Source organism: Cladophialophora carrionii (assembly GCF_000365165.1).
Source record: "Cladophialophora carrionii CBS 160.54 unplaced genomic scaffold supercont1.13, whole genome shotgun sequence".
In the NCBI taxonomy this organism is placed as follows: Eukaryota; Fungi; Ascomycota; class Eurotiomycetes; order Chaetothyriales; family Herpotrichiellaceae; genus Cladophialophora; species Cladophialophora carrionii.
This window is the reverse complement of record NW_008481820.1, coordinates 288,087-310,466: the sequence shown is the minus strand read 5'-3', so window position 1 is coordinate 310,466 and position 22,380 is coordinate 288,087. Positions and strand designations below refer to the sequence as shown.

At 54.3% G+C, this 22,380-nt stretch overlaps 10 protein-coding genes across 10 annotated transcripts; 4 read left to right on the top strand and 6 right to left on the bottom strand.

Moving 5' to 3' along the window:
* Positions 1 to 202: 202 nt before the first annotated feature.
* Positions 203 to 1,493, top strand: G647_10264 (uncharacterized protein; the record flags this gene model as incomplete). Its single annotated transcript, XM_008726256.1, has 2 exons — positions 203 to 1,181; positions 1,237 to 1,493. 2 exons carry the CDS (start codon positions 203 to 205, stop codon positions 1,491 to 1,493), a joined length of 1,236 nt encoding a protein of 411 aa, XP_008724478.1.
* Positions 1,494 to 2,047: 554 nt separating this feature from the next.
* On the bottom strand, positions 2,048 to 4,705 carry G647_10263 (uncharacterized protein; the record flags this gene model as incomplete). The annotated part of the gene is made up of 2 exons (XM_008726255.1): positions 2,048 to 4,615; positions 4,673 to 4,705. The coding sequence occupies 2 exons, from the start codon at positions 4,703 to 4,705 to the stop codon at positions 2,048 to 2,050; spliced, it is 2,601 nt and encodes an 866-aa protein (XP_008724477.1).
* Positions 4,706 to 5,168: 463 nt separating this feature from the next.
* On the bottom strand, positions 5,169 to 6,723 carry G647_10262 (uncharacterized protein; the record flags this gene model as incomplete). Its single annotated transcript, XM_008726254.1, has 4 exons — positions 5,169 to 5,901; positions 5,953 to 6,406; positions 6,456 to 6,594; positions 6,643 to 6,723. The coding sequence occupies 4 exons, from the start codon at positions 6,721 to 6,723 to the stop codon at positions 5,169 to 5,171; spliced, it is 1,407 nt and encodes a 468-aa protein (XP_008724476.1).
* A 1,809-nt stretch (positions 6,724 to 8,532) lies between these two features.
* Positions 8,533 to 9,291, top strand: G647_10261 (uncharacterized protein; the record flags this gene model as incomplete). The annotated part of the gene is made up of 1 exon (XM_008726253.1): positions 8,533 to 9,291. One exon carries the CDS (start codon positions 8,533 to 8,535, stop codon positions 9,289 to 9,291), a length of 759 nt encoding a protein of 252 aa, XP_008724475.1.
* A 2,236-nt stretch (positions 9,292 to 11,527) lies between these two features.
* Positions 11,528 to 12,677, bottom strand: G647_10260 (uncharacterized protein; the record flags this gene model as incomplete). The annotated part of the gene is made up of 2 exons (XM_008726252.1): positions 11,528 to 11,606; positions 11,629 to 12,677. The coding sequence occupies 2 exons, from the start codon at positions 12,675 to 12,677 to the stop codon at positions 11,528 to 11,530; spliced, it is 1,128 nt and encodes a 375-aa protein (XP_008724474.1).
* A 707-nt stretch (positions 12,678 to 13,384) lies between these two features.
* On the top strand, positions 13,385 to 14,846 carry G647_10259 (uncharacterized protein; the record flags this gene model as incomplete). The annotated part of the gene is made up of 2 exons (XM_008726251.1): positions 13,385 to 13,428; positions 13,541 to 14,846. 2 exons carry the CDS (start codon positions 13,385 to 13,387, stop codon positions 14,844 to 14,846), a joined length of 1,350 nt encoding a protein of 449 aa, XP_008724473.1.
* A 166-nt stretch (positions 14,847 to 15,012) lies between these two features.
* Positions 15,013 to 16,924, bottom strand: G647_10258 (glycerol kinase; the record flags this gene model as incomplete). The annotated part of the gene is made up of 4 exons (XM_008726250.1): positions 15,013 to 15,300; positions 15,471 to 16,641; positions 16,731 to 16,867; positions 16,922 to 16,924. 4 exons carry the CDS (start codon positions 16,922 to 16,924, stop codon positions 15,013 to 15,015), a joined length of 1,599 nt encoding a protein of 532 aa, XP_008724472.1.
* A 581-nt stretch (positions 16,925 to 17,505) lies between these two features.
* Positions 17,506 to 18,663, bottom strand: G647_10257 (uncharacterized protein; the record flags this gene model as incomplete). The annotated part of the gene is made up of 3 exons (XM_008726249.1): positions 17,506 to 17,940; positions 17,994 to 18,218; positions 18,277 to 18,663. 3 exons carry the CDS (start codon positions 18,661 to 18,663, stop codon positions 17,506 to 17,508), a joined length of 1,047 nt encoding a protein of 348 aa, XP_008724471.1.
* A 600-nt stretch (positions 18,664 to 19,263) lies between these two features.
* G647_10256 (uncharacterized protein) lies at positions 19,264 to 19,832 on the top strand (the record flags this gene model as incomplete). Its single annotated transcript, XM_008726248.1, has 3 exons — positions 19,264 to 19,483; positions 19,536 to 19,560; positions 19,619 to 19,832. 3 exons carry the CDS (start codon positions 19,264 to 19,266, stop codon positions 19,830 to 19,832), a joined length of 459 nt encoding a protein of 152 aa, XP_008724470.1.
* Positions 19,833 to 20,039: 207 nt separating this feature from the next.
* On the bottom strand, positions 20,040 to 22,358 carry G647_10255 (uncharacterized protein; the record flags this gene model as incomplete). The annotated part of the gene is made up of 1 exon (XM_008726247.1): positions 20,040 to 22,358. The coding sequence occupies one exon, from the start codon at positions 22,356 to 22,358 to the stop codon at positions 20,040 to 20,042; it is 2,319 nt and encodes a 772-aa protein (XP_008724469.1).
* Between the last annotated feature and the right edge of the window lie 22 nt (positions 22,359 to 22,380).

Genomic DNA, 22,380 nt, shown 5'->3' with positions numbered 1-22,380 from the left:
TCCAAGTTGTCCACGCAGCATCTATACCCAGAGTGTCATTCTCATTGCCATGGCACCTGTCCGTGCCGCTGATAACGTTCGTCCTGCTATCTTTCTTGCCCGCTGCACTGTGGTCCGGTGCCATGACACCAATACCCTCTGAGAAAATCATCTCTCAAACAACTCTTGTCCCGAGTTTCCAGCCAACCAATCTGTCCTCGCTATGGAGGGTGATACCTCAACATCGACGTCAGGACCTGGCAGTCTCGGTCAATGGCTAACAGCCGACGGCCTCTTCTCATTCGATCCCAGCGCCCTACGCAGCGTGATCCTCAACTCAGCAAGCGACGCATCGACGACCAATTCATCAGGTCACTTGCATCAAAAGCTCGACAAGATCGGCTTTCTCTATCTCAACCGAAGCTACGGCGTCGGCGCGGCCACAGGGCTTGTTGACGTCGTCGCAACAGGCCCGAGCTCTCCTCCCCATTGGATCTCGTACTCTGAGCCGGGCTTCCACTCCGAGGTCTCATGCATATACAACGCCTCAAGCGCCTACCGCATCGACAAGCTCGACACACCCTCCGGCTGGACGTTGAACATATACCAAGCCGCGGGCTCCTACCCCACGGGCGCATCCACGGGCGGCTGGGTCTACGTCGGCTATTCGCCGTTGGACATTTTCTCCTGGGGAGCCACGTACAGCAACAAGACGCGCCGGTCGTACCTCTCGCTGACGACCGCGGCCACGGCATCCCAAGACGCATGGTCGTTTAGCCAGCTCAAGGACATCCAATGCCAACTCGATTTCCAGGCAAAGAATTTCTCCATTCTAGTCAACCATACCAACAACATCATCTCCGTGACGCCCGGCGCCGAAGGACCGTGGCCCAGCTACGCCGATGCCGTCATCGACAAAGTCACAAACTGGCTGTGGGTCTTCTCGTACGTCGACAGCTCCTTCGGCGGCTCGTACCTCGGCCGCACGCTCCGTCTCAACGTCAATCAGCTGCAGAACGCCACGGGCGGCGACTTCAGCTCCACCTCCACCAACACCTCCACCACCACCAGCACTACCCTTCGCGGCGTCGCCGACTACGTGACTTCCTGCATCGACGACGTCCTCGTCGCGCTGTCTTCGGCACGTCTGGTCGCTGCGAACGCGACACGCCCGGTCGAGGCACGTATCGCAGATTCCGGCCGTAACGCTGGGCGAGACAAAATACATCGGCGGCATCCTTGCCTTGAACATGCTAGTGTGTCTGCTCTACGCTGCCGAGGGGCTGCGCACCCGCTTCTGGCGTGACATGCCGCGAGTGGATTTGATGGATCTGACCAGCGTTGTCTTGGCCGCGTGGAAAGGCGGGATCGGCCGCCGCGTGGATGACATGGAGGACATCTTCAGCGTAGACACGGTGGCTAAACATCTTCAAGTCGTCCTGGGCGAGTGCAAGGGTAGTATCCCCGGCATCATGCCCATCGTGGCGTCTCATGTAGAGACGAGCGAGCATTAAAGAGAGAGGGTTTACTTGGCCACAAGGCAGCGTTGGTGGCATGCCCTGGCAACAGATTGACCATGGAAGATCGGACTGGTACCCACACGACAAATACAGGAGATAAATATAGGTACTGAAAAAAAGTGACAAACGACGAGAATGCGAGCCGTGCGAACCGTGCGAGCTTATAGAGAATATCGGGACTTCATGTCCTAATCTCTCGTGATATGGTATCTGGATTATCTTGTCTGCCGTCACTCTCCCCGCTAATGACTGCAAATGCCGTGTACACCGCCATTCTCGGTGCCCTACCGACGAGCTGCTGAGTCGATATACACCTGGACGAAGATTTCACCATCATGACACGGTCGAGACCTTTCAGAACGGGCCTGCTTGCCTCCCTCCCTGGTTCAGTATTCTCAGGGCCGTCGCCGTTCACAAGCAATGTACTCGAGTATTCAACTCAGCTGGCTTGATTTTACTTTTCATTCACGATAAGAGATTCATCGTCCTCTACCCGCTAAATAATCCACGAGAAAAATGGACAAGCAACCCATCCGCGGACAGGAATATCATCTATCACTGACTCTCGAAACCCCTTCTTTCTCACCTCCCCGTCCCCCTGTGCCAGGCGGCAGAAGGACATCTGGGAGCTTGATGCCCAGACTGCCTTTGGGCCCGGTCTCCTTTTCCTTCTTCGGCGGCGTTTTGTTTCCTCCGTCATTATTGTCTCTCTCCTCGTCCTCGCGGAGCTCGACCTCGAGTTTCTGCAATTTCTCCCCACGAAGCACCTTCATGATCTCTTCTCTATCGAGCGTCTCAAACTCGAGGAGCGCATCTTTCAACGCTTCCAGTTCTTTCCGCTTCTCCTTTACAATTCGGTCTGCTCGCTGTCGTCCACCTTCCACAATCTCTCGTACTTCGCGTTCGATTTCCATCTTGGTCTCGCTCGAGAGCTTGTCGTAGTCGGATGCGAGGTCGACGTTTCCGAGTTTGGAAGAATAGCCACATTGTGTGACCAGATAGAATGCTGTCTGTGTAGCTGACTGCACGTCATGGGCGATGCCACTCGTCACCTTGTTCGGGCCATAGATTAACTCTTCTGCTGCTCGGCCACCCATCGACACGTCGATCTGCGCAATGAATTGGTCGTAGGCCATGCTCACGGCGTCCATCTCCGGGAGGAAGTGAGTGATACCGAGAGCTCGGCCACGGGGGATAATGGTCACTTTGTACAATTGATTACTGGCTGGGGTGAACAAATTCACCAAGGTATGGCCAGCTTCGTGGTACGCAGTCTGAATCTTGTCCTTTTCTCGGATCACGCGAGATTTGTTCTCCGCTCCCATCATGATCTTGTCCTTGGCCCACTCAAAGTTCTGAGCGGTGACTTTCTTGTACTTCAGGCGGGAGGCATTGACTGCGGCTTGATTGCACAGGTTCTCAAGATCGGCGCCCGACATACCGCTCGTGGCTCGCGCAAGATTAGTGGCGTCCACATCAGCAGCAATCGGCATATTTCGCATGTGGTGTTTGAGGATTTGGACCCGGCCGCGGACATCTGGCAATGGGACATTGACAGTGCGATCGAACCGACCTGGGCGCACAAGGGCCTTATCCAGCGACTCTGGGTAATTCGTTGCCGCAATGAGGATCACCCCAGTGCTAGGGCTGAATCCGTCCAACTCAGTGAGAAGCTGGTTGAGCGTTTGTTTGGCGTAAGCAGGATCCCGAGCATTTCTTTTCCCTCCAACCGCATCCAATTCGTCGATGAAGATGATGGCCGGCGCTTTGTTTCGTGCTTGAGTGAAGAGATCTCGGACACGCTTGGCACCAACACCGACATAGAGTTCGTCGAACTCGGAGCCAGACATGTAAAAGACAGGCACGCCAGCTTCGCCGGCAACAGCACGAGCGAGCATCGTCTTGCCAGTACCAGGCGGGCCAACCAGTAGAACACCCTTTGGCAGCTTGCCGCCCAACTGATTGAACTTCTCCGGATTTTTCAAGAATTCGACCAGCTCTTGGAGTTCTTCCTTGGCTTCATCGCAGCCGTGGACATCACTGAAGCGGACGGTTTGGTGCTGCGGCTGGACTTCGTTGTTTTGGCCAACTCTGGTTCGAAAGCTGCCAGTCATCTCCACGACCATGGTGAGTACGACCAAGAGGAAATAGCCAGCCAAGCTAACCCAGAGTATTGTTTTGACCCATTTCAGGATCGTGGCACCCCAAGATTCTTCAACCACGACGTACAGCGGTGCTTCTTTGGCCCCAGTCCCCGACTTGTTGCTGGGCATGACAACTTGGCCCCCGTAATTCTGCCCAGCGACTGCTTGACCTACGGCTCGCAATTTGTCGGGGCTGAGATTGCCGCCCTGTCCAGCAGAAACGTTGGGACTGGCAGCACCTGGTGCGGGAAGGGAGCCAGTCATTTGCAAAGCCTTGAGGTAGGAAGCATCGGCGGCGGGATTGGTAGCGTATCGACCAGACTGGTACCTTTCGATGACGAGCTTGGGCATGTTGGCACGTAGGAGGGCGGAGTAGAAGGCATTCTGGGCAGTGGCACTTGTTGGATTGTTATTTGCGGTGCGCTCGGCATGGGCGAGCATGTTCTGGTTCGAACGCGAGGAGGTCGCCGAGAACTGTCGGAACTGCTGCTTCAAGGCTGAATGACCTCCCCTTCTCGGAGGCCCGAAGAGCAAAGACGCTACCGAGGGTTGTGTCCGAGACGGTATAAACGTGTTTCCGGACGTCGTCGCCCTCAGCGCCGTCCTTGGCGCGCTCGTCGAGAATGCACTGCGCATATTCGAAAGGGGATTTAAGTGGGAGGCGACTGTGGAAGAGAGGCATCTCGACGTCGAAGGTGAGATCATGGGAATGCGGGTCTCGGTCGGAAGGGAGGCGACGAAATCAGGTAGAACGACGTTGGAGGCGGCCTGCAAGGCATCAGAACCGTTTGACAATCGCAGTGTCTGGTCCTGTACACTCGGCCGACTTATCCTCTTGGTGGCAGAATGTATCTGTCGCACATCTGATTCAGGTCGCAGCCGTGCGAGTCGGTATTTTCGGAGGGTCTGGAGCGGCGAAGTGAACAGTGAAGGGAATGTGGTTAGCACATCGGGACCGATCGCAGTCAGGCTCTGCATAAGAGAGACGGTCAGCGTGTGGTGATTATGAGCCATGATTGAGACACTCACAGGCAACTGAGCGAGGGGAGCCTGGAGCGCCATTGTGAAGAGACTGAGTGGGTGGCGGCGCCGGCCGCAGGACACTGGAAGATGATAGAAGGACCAAGGAAACCAGCAGACAAACAACGGGCCACTAAAGAAAATAGACGATTAAAGAGATGACATGCCGTGCCACGCCTCGTATCGTCGACGATATTCGGCACGCAGGCGAAGGGTAAAGAGATGAGTGAGGCAACGAAGGGCGACGGGCGATGGCGGCAGGTGACGCCTTCGCCTGCACCATCAGTTGAGATGCTTGACGATATACCCCGATCGGGTCATCTAGGCTGCTCCGCTCTGGCTGAAAGTTCTTCCGCTCCGCTCCGACTTGGCCCGTTTTCGCAATCGGTCACGTGCTCCTCATTTCAATCTGGCGGGGCTTGAGGCTGAAAACTTCAACATCAATCATTGATATTTGCTACATTGTGAAGGATTATGAAACTACTCAGATATCTACACCTCCCTCTCAACCAGTCTTCGGTAAGCGCGGGGACCCCATCGGCGACACAAATACTGGACTGTGAGTCTCTGACCGCGGTGTGGCGGACGAGAGCACAGGTGACTTTTGCTCCTCAGGCGTCCCTGGAGCAGACCCCGCGGTCGGTTCAGTGGGTGTACCTGCAGAGGTTCCGGCGGGCGAATACGCTGGGTGATGCTCGTGAATAAAAGTGCTCCCTGGGAGCTCCTGGGGAATCGGCGGCTGCTTAGCGATGATGGGTGAAGGTGCTGCCTTGGACGGGTCGTAGGCTGGCGGCGACTGTGCCGTGAACATCGGCCAGCCGTTGGCCGGGGTAGCCGACGGAGATACTGCCCGCCCCTCTGAAATATCCAGTTCGTGCATGGTCGCCGCTCTCGACATGGACATGTGAGGCATCGCTGGTTCTTCAGGCGGAAATGTGGTCACGCGGTTTGCTTCTGCTGCCCTTCTCGCCCTTCGTTTCTTCCTCACATAGAAGAAGACTCCCGCACATACTATCATGATGAACGCCCAGATGGAGACCGGAATTGCAATCTTTGCTCCGGGAGGGAAGCTAGGTTTTTGTGCCGGCATCAGAAGCGGATACTTCTGAGAGAAGACGTGGTCGGTGATGAGGGTCAAGCTGGCTACCGTGGGAGTGGACGCTGGAACATATGATGTCGCTGGTACCGAGTAGCACGGTGTTTCCCAGCCAATGTTGGTATAATAAATCTGGTAGCCACTACCGATCATCAGTTGCACGCCTCGCTAGGGATTCAAAGACTTTACTCACAGTGGACAGCAGGCATTGGCAGTTGTGAAATAGTCTTGTGGACATCTCGAGATAGCCCCATTCAGCCCATCTGGGAATGGACAGCAATCCGGCCTGTCCGGAGAACAGCCAACTTCCGGGAACGCGGTCACCCTTCCCACCGGATCGGTGACAACCGCAAAGTGTGGCACTGTGCAGCTGCCCGTCATCAGCGGTGCCCCGGCGTACGTCGTTATCGTGATCTGTTTCCCAGTCGGGTTCGCTGCCGTTTCTGAGATCGGGTCTCCAGACAGGGTTGTAATGCTGGGATTGACCGACCCGGACGTGGAAGATGTTACCGATGAAGACGCGGTGGGAGAGAACGTGATGCTCATGCTCGCAAGTGCACTCGACAGGCCTGCGGGTGAGCATCCCACAAAGTCTGGTGCCGTCTCGTTCACGTTGGCGCATTCTTCTTTGTTGAACTGGATCGCAACTGGGAAGTGTCAGAACGATATATCTCGCCAATATTCACGCCAACGTACGTGCTTGCTCTGAAGCATTGCATTCGGTGTACAGACAGCACGACAGCGAAGCGACGTAAGTCGAACTCGAACAGAGACAGGCGATATCGATCACTGAGCATGATTTCTGGGCCGACGTCGAATTCGACAGACATTGTTGCTATTCAAATCAGCATTCGTCCGTCCTAGCGACACCCCATGCACTTACTGCACATATAGGGAGTTCGGTGACTGCGATGGCCTCTACAAGCCCCAGGCAGGCAAATTGCCAAAGTAGGACGAGGAACATCATGGCGACTGCGCTCCGTTCGGACAACGGAAGAGATGGGAGTACTCTGACTGCACCATATAGTCGTGCTCGCTCAGCAATGGTCAGGACACGAGGTCGGGGGTGCCGAATGGAAGCAGTTTGTTGAAGTGATGGCGCGTCTTTCTGTTTCCGGCTTTTGGCTCAAACAAAGAGACATACCTCCCGTAGGCATGGTGACATGCTTCGAACAATGGCCGGATCTTCGGCACCAACCGAGTAGATTTGTACCATTTTCGGCCTGGAATGTTGCACATTCTTCATTGCGGACTTGACAACCACCGCATGCAGGAGACCTTCTCCCTCGAACCACTCAGTCGGTGCCCTGGTTCGTACTTCATCCCTAGAATCTTGCTTGGCCTCCAGGCGGTTCGCTATATATAATGCAAGTGGCGACGTTGGCAACGGGGGGATGGTCTGCTAATTCAGTGCTAATTCTCCAGAGAATGGACGCAGTGCCGGCTCGTTCTCAAACCACACAGGCGTTGCTTATCCTGATGGTATAATTTGCGGCATCCAGTTAAGGTGTCGTCGGACATGTGAAGCTGTGGTCCGAGATTTGTATAGGGCGTAGACACTTCCTGCGTCGAGTTCAATGCCGCACTCACTCACTATGAATCCGAGCTATCATTCTTAGATTGTTCACCTATCGAATTTCCTAGCAACTGCTTGCCTCCCTCGACCCGGGAAGCATGGCAGATGGCAGATGGCAGATGGTGAAATGGTATTTGTTGGTCCCCGAGAGACCACTATGGTCCTACCTTGCATTTTGGCGGCGTTTCTTCTGCACGATTCCAGACTAGACTGAGAGTTTCGGTGTTGTCGAACCAACGGTTATGATTCTTCTTGTTGTTGATGACTTCGCGGTGGCTGCATGAAAACACGTCTTTACCCAGGTCGTGATCACGAAGCTCCTATAGCGTTGTGCAGGATCTCCTTATTGACAACCAACGGTGTTGTCGATTCTCGTTGCTTACAGCCGTCGATCCAGCATGTTGGGCGCCACCTGGGAAACGCGACACATCATCGTAGAGCTCGCTAGCGTTCGAGGCGACAGAAGGAGATTGTGCGAGCAGCCTCTCCTCAAGGCAAAGATCCAGAGTAGATGCTGATCACGAAGCCGCGATTGAAATTAAGCACCCCTTTGGTTTGTCTCCGCCAAACACCATGATTGGCTGCTCGTTTACGGCAGCGCGCCTTGATGATGGAAACATTCGGCCCCATTGTGAGATCTAAGCCCGCTCAGCCTGGCGGGGCTAGTCTTCTCTTGCTAGAAATGCCCCTGGGTTGCGGCAAAGGCCTGTGATAAAGTGACAATTGAACCATGCGTCCCGGCGCTCTCGGGACTGTGGCAATCAATATCAAATTGTGCCCCTGGTCGAGCCCGGTACGCAGGTCATGCGGTCTCCATGGTCCGCCTCGAGGCTGCAAGAGGCGGCTTGGCTTTGGCTTGTCCTAGTCCTGGATTTGTATTCATCGACTTCGTTCCTTGAACTTTCAAGTGGGCGAGCAAGGCTATGCTCCCATCGCACCGCCTGGTTTTCTCACAACAAGAAACATATATGCTTCCAATCCTCTCTTCTCGCCCAAGAGTGTCGCACTGTTTCCTGACATTCCGACAAGTACCACTCTCCTTCCCAGCGAGTTACAATGAATCCAATGAAGTGGCTCTCATGTTGCTTGGGGGACGGCGACGAGGAACAGCGGCCACGACAGCAGACACAACAGACCACTCAAACACAGCACACTCATCGAACGAGATGGGACGCTCCTCCGCCAATCGATCCCGACATGGAAGAGCCGGCCCTGCCTCCCCCTTATGCGCTCTTCGATCCCCACCCGGAGGACTGTGATTGCGCCATACACGTCCATAAGCCCCGACCAAACAGACCGATCATAGTCGAAGCCTTCCAGTCGCAAGGGTGCAACTCATGTCCGCCTACAAACACGCTGTTGCTATCGCTTCTCACCCTAGCCGATCCGAACATCCTCGTGCTCGACTACCACGTCACATACTGGGACCATCTCGGTTGGAAGGATCCTTTCGGCATCCCAGCCGCAGATGCTCACCAGCGCGAGTATGCTGAAGCGAGTGGTACGTCGAGAGTTTACACTCCGCAAGTCGTCGTGAATGGCGTGTCGGAAGGCGTAGGCAATTCGACAAGAAAGCTGGAGAAGCTGATCAAGGAGGGTGGGCATCTGGCCAGTAAAGACTGGCCATGGTTGTTGTTCTCCAAACTCGATGAAGGTGTCCTGATTAGGGAGGCGACACCAGCTGCCGCTGCCGTCGGTCGGCGAGGCAGAGTCTTCGAGGTTCTCTATGACCCAAGCCTGCAAGAGGTGGAGATACCCAGAGGCGAGAATGCTGGAAAGACTTTGGCGCATCGGAATGTGGTAAAGAGTGTCAGATCTCTAGGCGAGTGGAAAGGTGGACAAGGAGTGGTGCAACTAGAGCCTCGAGATACTGCAGACGGGTTGGAGAGAGTGCTATTGGTGCAAGAGGGAGGTGCTGGTGGCCAGATGATCGGAGTTGCAAGGATACATTTCTAGGGTGTGCAAGACCTATTACATGTCGTCGGTAATTTGAGATTGAATGTTCGAGCAGGTCCAACTGTGCTTCGGCATCAGCAGTGATCGCACGTCAGGGTATTGCCCTCCAAGGAGCCAAGGTGGCAATTTGTGTCGCTTGTTCGGAGGTCGCGCATGTATAAATCTCGCCGTAAGGATGATCTGCCCTTTCAGATTCCCTGAGCAGACATCCATAAGCAAAGATGAGTAAGTCATTGGAGGGAGGTCCTTGGGTTGGATGCGAACAGTGTATATCGAATCAAGCGCTTTCTGGTTCTCCCCGTACTTGCTGTGTTGAGGATCTGTCAAGACGCAATTACAATCCAATGTCTCCTTGAAGCACTTGTCTCGAGCGTGTAAAGGCCGCTACGTGCTGCTTGGATCTCCTAGATCCAATTTTCGGAATCGTAGTTGCATGGCTCTCCACTCGAGCACCTTTCGTGGGCATCCTCACCTCAAGTACGAGACCGGTGGTGATTCTGAAAAGCTCTGCTATAATCTCACATCGGTCAAGTCACATCTGAAGGTGAGTTCATGTGGGGGGAACCGGTTGGTCGACCAGTGTTCTTTGTCTGGATGCGCGCCATTATTTGAGGGTGTAAATCACGGCGCCCAGTCTCCACCACCAGCACTCTGCTCATCCTCGTACCGTGTGTGCAGCCTGAAGGGTTCTGGTCGAGATTGGAACCGGAGAAGAGATTTTTTGAGACGTGGTCGAACACCATCAAAACCTTCCACCATTATGTGGAACGCTGGGTCAATTCCGGTCTTTCAGCTTCCGTCTCATGCACAGACGATAGTGGGCTCCTTCGGCGTGATGAACGCGATGCAAAGCCTGACAGAACAGAGGAGAGACTGGACCTACTACCGGCTCGAGAGTCAAGAGACATCGCGTCAGAAGACCTGCGTTGTTTGTTCCGCTCCAGGATCAAGGGTTTGATTTGCTCAGAGAACTTTCGAAAAGACCTCATCGATGAGGTATCGGACATTGACCATGTGCGCATAGCAGCGGATAGCGTCAAGTCCGTCAAATTGACTGACTTCAATGTCCAACAATCAACGTCCGCGTCCAACGTGTTGTGCAGAATGATAGAATCGGAGGATACGAACTCTCCAAGCCAGGAAAAGTCTGGGGTGGCGTTGAGCTTCGCAGCAGCTGATGCCACGTCAAAAACCCAGTCAACCTGTGCATGACGAACGGAGGACTCGATTCCAAACCAGGGGTCGTACGTCGATCGTTGGCGCTGTTCCAATAAATCCAGGAACCCATAAGTTCCTATAGTCGTCGTATGTTGAAACTTGACGACGGAAGACAGTAACAGCTGAGATAGTGACGCACCTGAGGGACGGTACTCTCGACGGACATCGTCCATGACAATGAATGGCCAGACTAACAGGGCCATCTCCTCCCACGCACACGGCATTCCGCACAAGGTATGATCGGAATCAGGCGTATGCGAGCCTTTTGTTACCAACAATGTGTGAGCATAGCAGTGGAGAAGCAGGCAGGATAATATTCGCGCAACTCGGCGGGTGTCACCCTCACTCAGGACCCCGCCGTGTTTAACGACAGCATCTATTAGTTTTGCCTTCCACTGTACAAAGCCTGCAAACTTTCGCAGAGCATCAAGCACAGAGGATCTGGTTGTTGCACATGACTTGACATGGTCGATGACCCTACACGGGTCGACAGCCGTCCAGCTGAGCGCCAAAGACACGTTGTCTCCGTCAATGGCAGGGTCGATGATGGTGATTTCTGACGGTGTGAGAGGCCTGTAGTTGAATTGCATTAAGTTGACCCCATCAAAATCGTATCCAGGTATAGAACAGAGGTATCGCCAGAAGGGACGCGCCATCCTGAGCCAGGCCTGATTTCCTTGTTCAATCGACGCTGCCCAATGTAGTAATGAACGGACCCCTTGCTTGACAGCGGAGCGCTGGCGAAGTGTCAATGCGCAGCGTGCGCAATTGACAACTGCTATAACCAGATCTGGACTTATATCTTGTGCCAATGTGGTAAAGTGTTGCCAGACAAGGAAATAGAACTCGAAGGCCATTTCGTAGGCCTTGAGAGTGTAGAGGAGAGCCCCTGCCTTTTTGAATGCCGACACCTGATGACTGGATATGACATCGAAACCAGGTTGCTTGCTGGTTTTTCGGTGTAATGCGAGCATTCTATCGCTGCAAGTGTAATCTCCAGGGGCCAGTAAGCTGGCAGCTACATATTCATACCCATCGGGGGATGGCAAGTCAGATAGATCACTGAGAGCAACGTCAGGCCAAGAAATGTTCGGTGTCTGACCAGCAAACGTAGCATACCCTGCACCGAAACCTGTGGCCGGCACCTTATCAGCTGTGTTGTCAGATAGTTCCGCCTGCTTTGCCAACAGCGACAGACCAGCTCCAGGGAGTTCCTCTGATTTTCTTGAATGGCTGCGCTCTGTTGTCTCCGTCGACATCTGCTCGGGACCGCAGTCCTGGATGCTATCTCGCGACGATGCTCCCCGGTGGTGTTGCACCATTCGAGGCAGCGAGAAGTTGTCAAGTTCTGAAGATGCTCTTTCTGGGAACTGACTCTGGAGCTTCATCAAGGTAGCTTCCAACCCACCATCTTCGTCGTCGGGAATTTCAGAGAACCTAGCGACCGCTTCTTCGAATGACCCGTCGAGTTCTGGAGATGCTCTGTTTGGGAACTGACTCTGGAGCTTCATCAAGGTAGCTTCCAACCCACCATCTTCGTCGTCGGGTAATTCAGAGAACTTAGCGACCGCTTCTTCGAATGAACTGCGAGTATGTGGCGAAGAGTGCGTGCCAATCATGGAGATAGGCTTGCTGGGTTGTGGAACTTTCCTCATATGGAGCTGTTGAGCTGTTTCCGTCTCCGTGACGGGTAAAGATCCATTCGCTAAATCTGGTAGAAATATGTCAACCGCTTGTAACCGTGCCATGGAAACTTCCTTTGCAGGCACCCTCCCCGCATCTGGGAGTGTGAGTATTTGGTGTTGCTGGACGCGGCCCGCCTTGTCGTCCTCAAGCCGATGAGCATGATGCATTCTTCCCTCAATTTCTTCTCTTGCCACCTGGGTCGCTGTAGTAGACTGTATGGCACCTCCTTCCAACGGTTGTGGTGGGGACGAAGGATGCCTGTACCGGGAGTAGCCCCAAGCTTTCATTCGGTTATCCAGGCGATTTTTCGACACATGAAAGTTCCGCCGAGTGGCAAGTTCTGTGACCATTTGTTCCCTTGTGAAATCACGGTTATGGAGTTGCTTGAGGAAAGACTTCTGCGCTTCCCATTCCAGGTCGGGAATTCTGCGTGAGTATCGAGGCTTGTTTGGATCCTGAGGGATGAACTGGAAATTCCCCATGGCGGCAATTGAATGCTTGAAGACGATACAGAAAGCCCTAGAGAGTAGTTGAAATGGCCGCAATCTCAGATTGAACAGCACCTCCGGGGGGTGCTAGATAAGATGAACTCATGAGCTGACTCGATAGATGACTTCAGCTCAACAGCCTCGCCACCAAGGCATCGCATGAAAACAACATTGCCAGATTTGGCCATGCAGCCATGTCGGGCGTCGCCAACCAGGCCAATGAAGCATGGTCAAGCCATGCATTCACACCGGTCTGAAACGTCTAGCCTTTGGCGGCACTCGAGCCGACATGCCGCCAGTAGCAGAAGGTAATGCGTATCGCAGTGGTGGCAGAGCTGTGCTCGTCGAGGACGACCGAGGGAGAGCGTACATCATGGTGTTGCAAGGACGAGAAGGGTGAAGTGCGCAAGAGCCCAATATGTGATTGTACCAAGTAGGTGCGGATGAGCCACAGCCCTGGGGGCTGGTGGACGCCTATTGATGCCCAGCGACTCCCCCAAACCCACGCCTCGCCCCCGTCTCAGCCGTCCCCGAGCCGAGTCGTGCCACCACCGACGGATCACTATCAATACCATGGCGGTCTTGTGAAACCATTTTTAGAGAAATTCTCGAGGCGGCCTACACAGCGTATTCGAGAGAATCCTCACACTGTCTAGAGATCGATCTCGAACCTTCCGCAATAGTCCCAACGGGCCATCTCAATGACAAGCAACGACCAGTATGTCCTAGTAACCGGCGCAAACAGGTAAGGCAATATCTCCCTCCACCACATTTCCTGTGCCTATTCCTGAATTCGCACCCACGCGTTCCACCCAATCGATCCAAACGTGCAACGCTTACATGCTCCGCGCTTAAAGTGGCCTCGGTCTAGGTACCTGCTGTCGGCTCATCGACGAATATCTTGCGACTCACAAGTCCGACGAGCGCACCTTGACCATCGTCTTCACCACGCGAAGTGCCCGCAAGGGTGCTGACACTCTCGCCGCTCTCGAGAAGCACCTCGCCAGACACACGCGCCCTTCAAAGTCGGCCCGTCGCAGGATCTACTTCCAGCCGGAAAATGTCGAGTTGACGAGTCTCCTCTCCGTCCGCGCCCTCAGTCGCAAACTCCTCACCTCGGACCTCCCTCATCTCAATGCAATCGTCCTGAATGCCGGCATTGGAGGCTGGTCAGGCCTCAACTGGCCCGAGACCCTGTGGTCGTGCTTGACGCAGATCAGGCAGGCTACAACATGGCCAACCTACAAGCTCGGACTGGTGGGACTGGTCACAAAGCCCCAGTTCCCACCAGAGTCTGAGGCGGGCGAGGAACCTCTCCTCGGCGAGGTGTTCTGCGCCAACACCTTTGGGCACTACATGCTGGTGCATTGGCTCATGCCCCTGTTCCGTGCATGTCCAGGGGAGTCTCCCGGCAAGATCATCTGGTCGACGTCCATCGAAGCCGACTCGCACCACTATCACCCCGAAGACCATCAGGCCTTGAAGTCGGATGCGGCGTACGAGCATACAAAGAGGATGGGAGACCTGCTGGCCCTCACTGCGGCAAACCAGCCGGCAACAGCGAAGCAGGTCACAGAGTACACCGCACCGTCAACTTCGCTGGGCTCAAGCAGGTCACGATCCGTCGAGTCAGATCCAGTCTTTTTACTCTCCCATCCGGGAATCTGCACCACCACCATCATCAGCCTCTTCTGGATCGTCCATGAATGCTACCGCCTCGGAATCTATCTCGCTCGCTGGTTCGGGTCACCGTGGGCGAATGTGACGGCCTACCTCGGTGCTGCCTCGGCGACATGGCTCGCTCTGGCATCCCCTGCAGACATCAAGGCAAAGCGACTCGAAGCGTTGGGCAACGACGGCGGAGGACCCTGCAAATGGGGATCCTCAGTGGACCGGTTGGGCCATTCTTATGTTCGCGTGACCGATGTGGCGGGCTGGGGTCTCGACGGTTCAGGCAGGCCCTTCAGAGACAAATGGTGGGGTGGCACTCTCGGACGGAAGACTGGCTCTACTGATGCCACGGAGGAAGACGTGGCTGAGTTCATCACACGGGGGGCACAAGTGTGGGACAAGATGGAAGCTTTGAGACGGGACTGGGAGGTCAGGATCGAGCAGTACGAGGCCAAGCAGGCGATGAAGAGCAATGGACATGTAAAGCCATGAGAGCCGTGAGGGTCGAGAGATCGACTCTTCTCTTCGTCCCAGAGATACTATACGTAAACGGACAGCTGTACCAATATCACAGCGGGAGTGGTTTCCCACGTTTGTTCAAGCGTCTTCAGTACTCATAGTACATGTCTCTCCATCTCAAATCAGCACTGTCAAAGCCTCACGACTTCCCGTCCTCTTCCTTCTCATACTCCTCCTCTTCCTCATCCTCGGCCATCCATCCCCGACACATCTCCACGGCCTGACTCCACTTCTTGTACAATTTGTCGCTTCTCTGCTTCGAGATCTGCGGCTTGAAAAAATACCGCCCCTCCGAGTTGATCTCCTTGAGCTCGTCGAACGACGACCACACCTTCACCGCAAACCCGGCCGCAATAGCTGCCCCGAGCGCCGTCGTCTCGCGCATCTTCGGCCTGTCGACGGGGATCTGGATTATATCGGCTTGCGTCTACACGGCACGCGTCACGCACAGTCAGTCAACCGGTCATTCGATCAATCAGCAAGCCACCCCAGGTTTGATTCAGATCAAGGTACCGCCCACAGCCACAACCACACGGGCACTCAGCTGGGTTCAAATTGGATGAACCGAGAGTTTTGCTTGCTTGCCCTTTCACTTACCTGCATGCACAAATCACTATTACTCATGCCGCCGTCGACGGCCAGCTCCTCGAGCCTGACGCCCGCGTCCTTCTCCATGCTGTCCAAGATGGCTTTGGTCTGGAAACACGTGGCCTCGAGGGTCGCGCGCGCGATGTGTCCTTTCTCCGTGTAGGCCGTAAGCCCGAATATGGTGCCCTTGACGTCGTCGTACCAGTACGGCGCGAACAGGCCCGAGAAGGCCGTGACAAACACGCACCCACCGTTGTCCTTCACCGTGGAGGCGAGGTCGGAGATCTCGTACGACTCGGACGCGAATCCGAGGTTGTTGACCAGGAACTTGACGCTGCTGCCCGCCACGGCGATGGAGCCTTCGAGCGCATACACGGGCGCGATGCCCTGCGGGGAGAAGTCATACGCCACTGTGGCCAACAGGCCGTGCGTCGAGATGACGGGCTTCTCGCCCACATTGTAGAGCAAGAAGCATCCCGTGCCGTATGTGTTTTTGGCGCGACCGGGCTGGAACCCATTCTGCCCGACCAGCGCGGCGGACTGATCGCCCAGACAACCCGTGATCTGGACGCCTTTCAGCTTCGTGCTCGCCAGGACGCCGTACGCCTCTGCATCGGAGCTGGGCACGATCTTGGGGAGGTGAAGCTTCGGCGTCTTGACGTCCAGGTCAAAGAAGGAGATCAGTTTGTCGTCGTACTTGAGGTTGTGGATGTTCATCCACATGGTGCGACTTGCGTTGGTGGCGTCGGTCACAAACACATTCTTGTCAGTGCCGCCGTTGAGTTTGTAGACCAGCCAGGTGTCCACCGTGCCAAAGGCGAGGCGTCCTTCTTCGTATGCTTTCTTCACTTTGTCGACATGTCGCATCATCCACAATAACTTCGTCGAGCTGGGGTATGTCGAGAGCGGTAGACCACAGAGGCCTATAAGTTCATCTGCGCCGGATTTCTGCTTCAGTTCGCGCACGATGTGTGCAGAGCGTGTGTCTGTCCAGACGATTGCATTGTAGAGAGGTTCCCCCGTCTTGACGTCCCATACCACGGTTGTTTCTCTCTGGTTCGTTATGCCGACGGCTTTTATGTTGGAAAGGGAATAGCCTTGAGAGGTGAACTCGGCGCAGGCTTTGTCTATGCAGGTCGAGACGGAGGAGACGAGTTCGTTGGGGTCGTGTTCGTGCCACCTGAAGAAAGAGAATATGGCCTGTTAGTGGGAGAATGCAGAAAGGACGCATGCTGGGACAGGATCGTGTCTGATGCATTGGCTGCTCACCCTGAATGTGGATAATGCTGCTTGAACTCGATCTGATGCTCTGCAACGGGGTTGCCCTTTCGGTCGAAGATGAGAAACCTTGAACTAGTAGTGCCATTGTCAATCGCGCCGACAAAACTCTCGTCCGACTTATCAGCCTGGAGACCTGGTCAGTACTTGTGCATCCATGGCTGAATTCCGAGGCGCCAGACCATGTTCGATGGATGTCCCGAGCTTGAATTAGAACAGAGATGCTGCCAGTGCTGCTTGAGTCGCAACAGCATGAATGTCCGTGTCTCAGATCAGGCAAAGAGGATCCGCAAGACAGAGGAAATTGCAAGCCAAATACATGCGGCACCGAACAGCAGCAGCTGTTGTATGTCTGGGGAAGCTGGACAAGTGCGGGGATGCAGGTGATTGTTCTTAGTCACCTTATGATGTAAGACAAGGCGAGCTGTACGAGTGGCAGGCAAGGCGCCTGTGCCACTCTCATGCTCAATATCAGCGAGCGGCGTTGTCGGGCTGCTTGTAACAAACCGACAGATCATTTCTGCATGTTCCATATCGGAATATGGCTTGCTGTCCCTCACGGTGGGTTTTCGTGGAAATGACTGCGGCAATGGTCCCTATCGTGACTGAGAGTCGCAATCAAAAACGGGCTGCAAACTGTTGTTGAACAAAAGGGATACTTTGGTTTCCTGCCTTGGTCTTGATATGTACAATCACTGATCCCCTGCAAACAATCAGCAGTCTCAGAATCGACTCTCCATTTCAACGCACAGGTTCCCCACGTCGTCTACTCATCATCACCGTCCTCCTCGCCCTCTTCTTCTTCCTCTCCCTCTGGCTCAGGTCCAATATCAGCCATCTGCTTGGCTCGAAGTTCTCTGTACTTGTCGGCAGGTCCAGGGGGGCGGGTGACCAGATCGGCGATCTGGCCGCGTCCAATTAACGAAGCCACAATACTGGCGCCGACGATAAAGGTAAGAACGAAGCGGTAAACTCCGTACCACGGGGGAGCCCAGCCGCGGGCAGATGCTCTTGCATCGTTATAATACAAGAAGGTAAAGGCGAGGAACTGGGTGATCAAGCCGACCTCGGCGGAGAGAAGCAGAGTAGGCCATGCCACGGCTGTAGCAATGATACCCATGGAGTATCTGGGATAGCCCTTGAATCCACCGTATCCGGCCCATTCAAGACCCCAGTGGATGGCACCAAGGAACGAGATGATCTGGAATAGCATTAGCCACAGTCTTCCTTCCAAAGTTGCTCAAACGGACACACCGAAGCTCCGTAGCCAAGCTGAATTGGCTCGATGATGTGAAGTAGTGACTCGGCCAACTCGCCAGACATGAGAAAGCCCTGGCCGTGGTTCGCTGCGTACTGAATGTCGAAGGAAAGATAGACGGTGGTGAGAGAAGTCAAGAGGTACGGAACCACACCAGCCAGGCCAACGTACATGGCTTCGCGCGGTACGGACGCCAGACTGAACGTCTCCTTGATCGTATTCTGGGACCCCATCAGGTTAGCAAGTCCGAACAACATCGCCCACACCTTGTCTACCTACAAAGTCACTTCGAATACCAGCCATCATATCCACATCTTCGTCATCAGCGGCCTTGCTCTGAACCTCACCAGAAACGTGGCGAGTTGACGATCCGGTGGATACTTGTTCTGGGATCGGCTGTAAGACCCTTTCATGGAGCGCTTTCTCTGCTTTGTCGATGTCGTACATATGGGCATTGTGCGCGTGCCGGACGAGGGCTTTTGGCAGGGGCTGGAAAGCTGTGATGGCAAGGATACGGGAAGCCCGAGCTGGACGAGCAGAGGTCTTCAGGGAAGCTCTGAGGGCACTGTTGAGGACACTCGACCGCGGGGTGGTAGCTTGAACGGAGGCAGCAAAGGAGCGCGGGATCGATCGGAGGGCGCTGGTGCGCAGCATTGTTGCCGACATGTTCGCAATGGTTGGTCAGTAGTGCGTAATTGACTACAGGCCGACCAGAGCCAGCTGGACTGGAGCTGCAGAGCGAGTGGTAAGGAGTGGAGAGGTTCAAATGGAGGTCAATTGAAAAGAAGAGTGAGGTCGAAGCTTCGGATCTCATGAGGTACAATTCGCAGTTCCAATGCGGTAAAGCGGATTTGTTGATACGCGGTCACGAAAAACACTTGGCGATCAAACCACCCTTTGGGGTCCCACGCTGCTTTACATGGCCAAGAAGATGGTGATGTACACAGTAGCCATACTCGAAACAAGTTGATAAGACCCGTTGCAGGTGCAAAGGGAAGTGCTGCCGCTCACAACGCGCATTATATTACTGGTAACAGGGTTCGTTGAACCATTGCAGCGGTTACGCCATACACAGCGCACCTGCACCTGGTGGTACGGTGTAAATACGGCGTACTCGTGGTCATCGCACGACCCTCGGATAACCTTCCCAGTTCCAGCCGAGCTGCCGTCGAGCTCCTGCGAACTTCACTTCAACCTCATGTGATGCTCGTCCTCATCGTGGACAAAGTCACCATTTCAGCTCTCCACTCTCTTGCGGCCACGAAGATGTCTTTCCAGCGTGTGGGCCTGCGCCTGGCGCAGCAGAACCTCCGTTCACCAGCCTTCCGGCCCGCCATTCGATCGACGCTACAGCGAAGATATGCAAACACTGCCAGTGGTGTCCCGAGCCCCCCAGGTCAAGGAGGAAGCAAACTAGCCGGAGCTGCCGATAATGCTTTCAACCGAGAAAGGGCTGCTGTAAAGGCTCACGCTGCTGCTACTAGTGGTAAGACGTGGTCGGCTGTGAAATGAGGGCTAAGAAGACTGACGTATTGCAGACCTCTGGCGCAAACTATCCATCTAGTACGAGATCCCGGGGACGTACTGTAGTCGCACGAGACAAGTCTGACCTTGTGTATAGTGTTGTTATTCCTTGCCTTGTCCTCTCAGCCATCAACGCCTACAACTTGTGGAACGAACATTGGGAGCATTGGGAACACATGCCTCCTCTGGAAGAACGGGTCGAATACCCCTACCAAAACATCCGGACGAGAAACTTCTTCTTTGGTGACGGTGATAAGACTCTGTTCTGGAACGACAAGGTCAACTATCACAAAACAGACAAGCAAACTTAAACATGGAACTGCCAAACTCAAGTACGACATGCTGGATGGATTCTTCAAGCACGAGTCGGTGACGGTGGACCTTAACTGTACATAAGGATAGGAATGGAAGTGAGGTGGTAGCTCGACATGGCACCGCGTTAACACAGTCTCACTGATCATACACGATATTTTTATGGCTGTAGTGGTGCAAAAGGACTGCAGCGAGTTGAGAATGGGTCACTCCGTCCAGTCTGTTTGAGCCTCGTACTCCTTGAGCAATCCCAGATACTGCGTTGCTGTATCGTTCGCCAGCACCAGATCCCCTTTCCAATGCATGATCGTCGCCTTTTTCTTCAACAAACCCAGCTGACACCGCACATCTTCGAGGTGTCCGAACTGGGTACATGCACGGTCGAGGTGCTCTATGACCCGTCCAAGGAGCTCCTTCTGCCTCGTGGACTCGTCGGTCTCTAATCCAGCTAGGCCCATGTTGGCCTCTGCAAGCACCGAGTAGGAGCGCGCCGCGAGGCCACAGTCATGGCATTCCAAGACTCGGGGCATGATTGACTGCATCAGGTCCGCTGCTGCAGCAAACTCCCGCAACTCGTTGAGGATCGTGGCGAGAAGACCGATGGATTCCCACATAGCACCCAGATGTCGTGCCCTGTGTGCGATTCGTATTGCGCGTGTAATCAACGAAAATGCTTTCAGAGACTTGCCACTTTGGATCAATACCCTGGTTTTGAGGTTGAGCAGTCGCATCTGCACAGTGATATCGTTGATCTCCTGGTTCTTGACCGCCGTTTGAGACAAGTCCTCGATCTTCTGCAGTGCTTCTTCCAACAGGCCTCGGCGCAACATCAACTCGACCTCAAACATGGAGAGAGAAAAGCGTAATTCCACGTCCGGTGAAGCTCGTCCTCGCAGCCGACGAAGCAGGCGTTCCGCCCCATCATAGTTGCCTCGATGTAGAAATCGCCTGACCCTCAGTAGCCCACCATAGAGACTGATGTAGTTCTGGAACTTCACTACTCGCAGCATGGGTGGTGGGACATTATTCAACATCTCCCCAGCTTCATCGTATCGTCCACGCTGCACAAGAAGAGAAGCCAACCTGCAGGTGCACTTCATCACATCCTCCAAAGAGGCGTCTTTGGAATGACATTGCATAAAAATCTGGCTGTACCACCAACCAATGTGAGCAAGGCCGACGCGGCCAAAGGCTGGTCCTTTCATAAGCAGTGTCGCTCCAGAGAGACGCTGTGTTGACCGGACAATGTTGATATGTGATGCCTTCGCAAGGTTTTCGAACACACCCGCAATGCTGTCCCCGTACTGGAGGCCGAGCTTCGCCTCGCCCAGAAATGTCGTGCTGAGAAGACTCCACATTTCAGCGTCTCTGGCTCTCGTCTTGAGAAAGGCAAGGCCTTCGATCTCGTTTCCAAGGATGCCGCTGTCTCGGATGGCATCCATTTTCCCTGGAAAGGATCTTGCGAAATGGTAGACCCAGCTCATACAAAAGTTGAGGCAAGTCGTGTCCTTGTTCTCGCGGGCAGCAGCAATGGCTTCTTGCATGGCCGGAAGCGCTTGTGCCGGACAGCCAGCGTCAGCTTGCAGAATAGCAAGGTTCAGCAACGCGTACTGGTAAAATGATCTGTCCTGTGTCTGCATGGCAAAGTCGAAGTAACGATGAATATTGTCGTAGGCGGAGTGATAGTCCCCAGCTCGCCAGCAGTCAAGAAAATTCAGATAATGTGCCATCTTGGGAATGGTAGTGCCCGCTCGGGAAATCTGGTGTAGAACCGCTTTCATTCCGTCTGGCAGTCTTCCACCAAGCCGCTGGAGCTCAGAAGCTTGGAATTCCATCAACTTCTCCACGTCGTACATGCTGTACGCTCCACGCTGCTGCTGCTCCTCCTCCGCCAGTCTGCCATACATGATCTGGGTAAGAGCATGAGACGAGTCAAGGTTCATATCAGCCAAATTCGAATCGAGCGCGTTTTCGTCTTCCGCATAATTTTTCTTCTCATACGCTTGTCGAGTGGGAAGTCTGTACGAAACGAAATCCTGCCATAAGATGATGCTATCCTGGAACTGCAGCCTGATGTACTCGAGGTAACAGCGACGGATGAACGAACCCAGAGGTGACGTCCCAAGGATCCGGCCATTGTTTTGAAAGAATTCCTCCCCGGTCTCACGCTCAAGTAGAATCTGCTCCCTTGACTTCCTCAGATGGATTGGCAGATTCGCGATGAAGGCCTCAAGGGCATGAGAGCAGTCAATAGCCCATATTCTTTTGAGTAGCAAGTCGTACAGGGTCCTTCCTGGTTGTGCCGATGGAAGAGGTGAAAGAGCGGCTTCGAATGCTGAGATTGGCAAAGCATGCTCGACACCTTGATCTGACTGGAGTGACGACAACGGCTTTTGTGATGGTACACTATGGGAAAGGATGAATGACAGCACAGCTGCGGCTTCTTTGATCGGGACTAGATCACTGGCATAGAGGAACGCTACCACCAGCAAAGTGATTTTGCCGGGTGTCAGATACCGGCTCATCTTGTTGCAGACATTGACGACT